This window comes from Pundamilia nyererei, unplaced genomic scaffold, assembly GCF_000239375.1.
Source record: "Pundamilia nyererei isolate P.nyererei 1_Seehausen unplaced genomic scaffold, PunNye1.0 scaffold00444, whole genome shotgun sequence".
NCBI classification, from domain to species: Eukaryota; Metazoa; Chordata; class Actinopteri; order Cichliformes; family Cichlidae; genus Pundamilia; species Pundamilia nyererei.
This window is the reverse complement of record NW_005187845.1, coordinates 89,139-93,125: the sequence shown is the minus strand read 5'-3', so window position 1 is coordinate 93,125 and position 3,987 is coordinate 89,139. Positions and strand designations below refer to the sequence as shown.

Genomic DNA, 3,987 nt, shown 5'->3' with positions numbered 1-3,987 from the left:
GTGTATTTAAAATTGAGAGGTGGGCAACGACGCCAGGGGTGAGGTGTACACCCTGATGGTAATTTGGACTCCGTGATTGTGCCCACCCCCAAGATCCTATATGTATGTGTAATGAGAGTGTGAATAATGTGAATAATGTGAATGTCTAAGTTTGCCTTCAAAATAAAAGTTGTTTGTCAGAACTGCAGCCACTATATTTAAAAAAGGGGTAACTTTTACTTAGAAGGGGACCCTATTTTCCATTTTGTGTCTGTTCCACGATTGGTTGAAGAATACCTGGACAGTATTTGCGGACAAGTCTCTCATTTCCATTTAAATTGTGGGTATTATGCAGATATTTTTGCCAAACATGTGGGGAATACTCATTTTCCCTCACAACAGATGATTGCCATAGAATAGTTTCTAGGTCTGTGTGACTTGGGTCTCATTCACTTGATCCTGGATTGTCACACATCCAAAATGACGGAGAAGCGGTTTGTACATGCATACACAGGGGACACATCATCAGTGATGTTTCCTGAGGTCATGAAGTGAGGACCCATCCTTTTGATCCAAATCTACCTGCAGGCTCTTTCTGCGGCTTCAGTGGCAGAAGTGATGGCCTACCACTTTGTTTGTTCTCAAGCTGCTCCACTGGCACTGATTTACATGTTCTTGGTACTTTAGAGAGGTCTATAGTGTCTTGCTAGGGTCTTGCTAATGACCTACCAATTTTATTGAGGTGCGTTGCAGCAGGGACACGTGGAAAAGTTTCAGGATACTGGCTCTCGAGGACTGGAGTTCATCCCCTATGGTCAAGAGTTTAACTGAGGCTTCTCTCCAGCCCTAACAAAGGAGATTTTCCTTTGGCTGCAGATCTGCACTGAAAATGCATTTACCACACACTTCAGCAACTGGTCCTGGCATTGGCCAGAGGCAGTGGCCCTCCTAAAAGGCTTTTTAGGATATTCTCCTTTGGGCATAGAAGACATGTTGGTGCTCACTCTTGTCACAGATGTGCAGATTTGCTGGACTGGGTAGCACATCATATGCAGCTTGGCACATGAAATGAATGTGCTGAAGTGCCAGCTATCATCTCAGCTTCTTGCTCTTTCTCATTTTGTCCATGCCACTCTGCTCCTGCATGCTTACCATCCTGCTGGTCCTGAACTCCTCCTGACCTAGATGGTTTTGTCCTTAATAAGGAAGAAAAGAAATTAAAAACAAAACAAACCCAATATGTCCGAAACCATGGCATAAACAGAAACAATGCCACTGAATAAAAAAGAATAAAGAGACCTTTAGGAAACAACAGAACAGATGATTGTCAGTTAAAGGTCCTTAACTATCAAAGGAATGTAGCAGTAAGCTCTGATCCTGGCTTAAAAACCTGTTCAGGGTATTGTGCCAGCAGGGAATCTATTGAATCAAATTTGATAATTATGTTATTGTATTTCAATAAGGAGAAATCACTTGGAAGAATTGAACATGTTCTATTGAGATAGAGAAATGGATGTATTTGGCAATTAGGCTCTGATTACCCATCATAGCAAAACTGAATCGCAGCGATGAGAGGATTTAGAACAGGAGTCTAGATACTGGTGGTGAAGATGAAGACTGAGGTATCTGAGGTGGATATGGGAGGAAGGTGGGATGCTCGGAAGAGAGTCTGAAAGGAAGAATGACAGCGAGCACAGATTTAAACCACGAGAAGCTGATTGGCTCAAAGAAGGCGGGCGAGAAGATGATTGGATTAGAATAATGATGTCAGTATTGACAGTGTGGGAAAGCGGTAGTCATGTAAAAACAAGCAGATGAGTGATTACAGATCTTCCTTATTGAACTTATGCATGAGCTGAATTCATTTACTGCCTTGAATTAGAGCTTAAATACAATTTCAGACCTTTAGATGAAGCTCTTATGTTCAAAATTTTAATGATTATTTTTAGAACAAAGTTTTGTCACAAAGAAATTTAAAGTGAGGATTACACTATATTTTCCAGCAAGTCTTTTCCCTTAAAATAGCACAAAGTTTGCTTTGCTTTTGGTTTGGAGCTAAACAGTGCAACACAAGATTTTGGATACACCTAAAAATAAGACAACAGTATTTTTGATCCACTTATTCTGAGGTTTACTGGATTTGCAGTGGAAAACAGGAGTAATATATGTGGTTATCTAAATCACCTGTTCTAGGTGCTGAGTTTAGCCAACAACCAGCTGTCATCGCTGCCGGCTTCTCTCTCTAATCTGACCCAATTGAGGAAGCTCAACCTCAGTCACAACCTCATCACTCACATCCCGGGCTGTGTCTACAACATGAAGGCTCTGGTATGTTCATGTGGGGCTAATATCACAAATTCGAAATACTGTGTATGTTTACGTGTGCTAAACTCTGGAATAAGTAGTCTGGTTATTCAGTACAACTACCTGTAGAAGATTCAGAGAGGATTAGCTAATATGTTTAAAATCCCCAGGTGTTCCTTCACTTGGCCTTTAACCGTCTAGAGAACCTGGCAGAGAACATTCAGGCTCTGGTGGAGCTCAGAATTCTCATTGTGGAGGGAAACAGCATCCACTCATTGCCCAAGGCCCTCTGCTGCCTCACCAGGTAACCACATCACCAGGTAACCAAATCCACGTAACTCCGCCCCACTGGAGTGGCGTGTGTGTATCACATTTGTATTTGATTTGATTTCAGGTTGGAGTTACTGAATCTCGACTTTAACGACATCAAGGATGTTCCACAGGTAAACAGCTCCACTGGTGAAGGATGATGATGATGATGACACTAATCATTTTGATAGTAATGGTCATCGATATCTTCAGAGATGATGGTGATTATGATATTGATGACAACTGGTGCCCTGGCATCTCCAGTACAGGGCTCCAGTCCAGGCTTCACATTAAAGCTGTGTGATCAGCCTGCCTGTCTTTAAACCTGCTAACAGATGCTAACAGAAATTATCAATGAAAATTAGTTCAACACTTTTACCATTAATTTATTCTAACTCTAGTTTATTTCACCCTGCCCTGTGCGCATTACCCTAGAACTGTATGAAGCATGGCTACGTGAAAGGTGAGCTCACAGGCAGTCTTTCTCAGAAAAAGGAAAAAGACTCTCTGCATGTTGTGTCAACTTTTTGGTCCACTCTACTTCAACAGCAAAAGCTTTCAAGCGTGTCTCTATTAGAGATGGGCCGATCCGATATTACATCGGTATCCGTCCGATATTACATATTGGTATCGGTCCGATACTGACCTAAATTACTGGATTGGATATTGGAGAGAAACAAAAAATGTAATCTGAACCATTAAATATCAAAAAAGCACCTCACAAAACTTGCGACATGCCGTAACTCAGCTCATAACCATAGCACGTCGGAGCAGTATGCGTAACGTGATAGAGCAGCTGTGGCGTGTGAGACCTGTCTGTGGTCTGGTTGAGTATTTGGAGTCTCGCTACCAAACATGTAAACAAACATGTAAAGCATTCCCACCTTAAGCTTATCAACCGATATATGGAGCGACTGCCTCTCATTCTCTCTCGCTCTCCTGCTGCTACTTCAATCATGAAACTGATCAATGATCAGCTGATCGGCTTTTCTGTCGAGTCCGTCTCTCTTCTTTGTTTTTGGCCCACTTTGCACCAGAAAGAGGAAACCAGCATTTGAACAACAGCAGCACGTTTAAGCTTGATAAGCTGTTGATAGAATTTATTTAATATTACTTTCTCCACCAGGATCTTTTTCTACGTAGATGACAGCTGGTAACTGTGCAGGGGCGGATCTAGCAAGGTTTAGCCAGATGGATAGGTAGGGCATTAACAGGGAAAGGGGAGCACAAAGACATACTTTCCTTTCTTATTCTCATTTAAAATGTCTAGCTTTTATTAAATAATTATCTGACTCTTACACCCAAAGTTTTAATCTGATGTAAAATGAATAGAAGTCCATTACTGTATATAGTAACTGTTAAGTCTAATATACCCTAGTAAGCTATAGTACTTTT

The 3,987-nt window shown here is 41.4% G+C and overlaps 1 protein-coding gene across 1 annotated transcript in view; it reads left to right on the top strand.

Moving 5' to 3' along the window:
- Positions 1-3,987, top strand: part of lrrc30a (leucine rich repeat containing 30a) — a 16,492-nt gene that overhangs the window by 10,052 nt on the left and 2,453 nt on the right. The window contains exons 5-7 of the mRNA XM_005753620.1: positions 2,173-2,307; positions 2,454-2,587; positions 2,678-2,726. Of these exons, the coding sequence (XP_005753677.1) occupies positions 2,173-2,307; positions 2,454-2,587; positions 2,678-2,726 (318 nt within the window). The remainder of the gene's footprint in view (positions 1-2,172; positions 2,308-2,453; positions 2,588-2,677; positions 2,727-3,987) is intronic.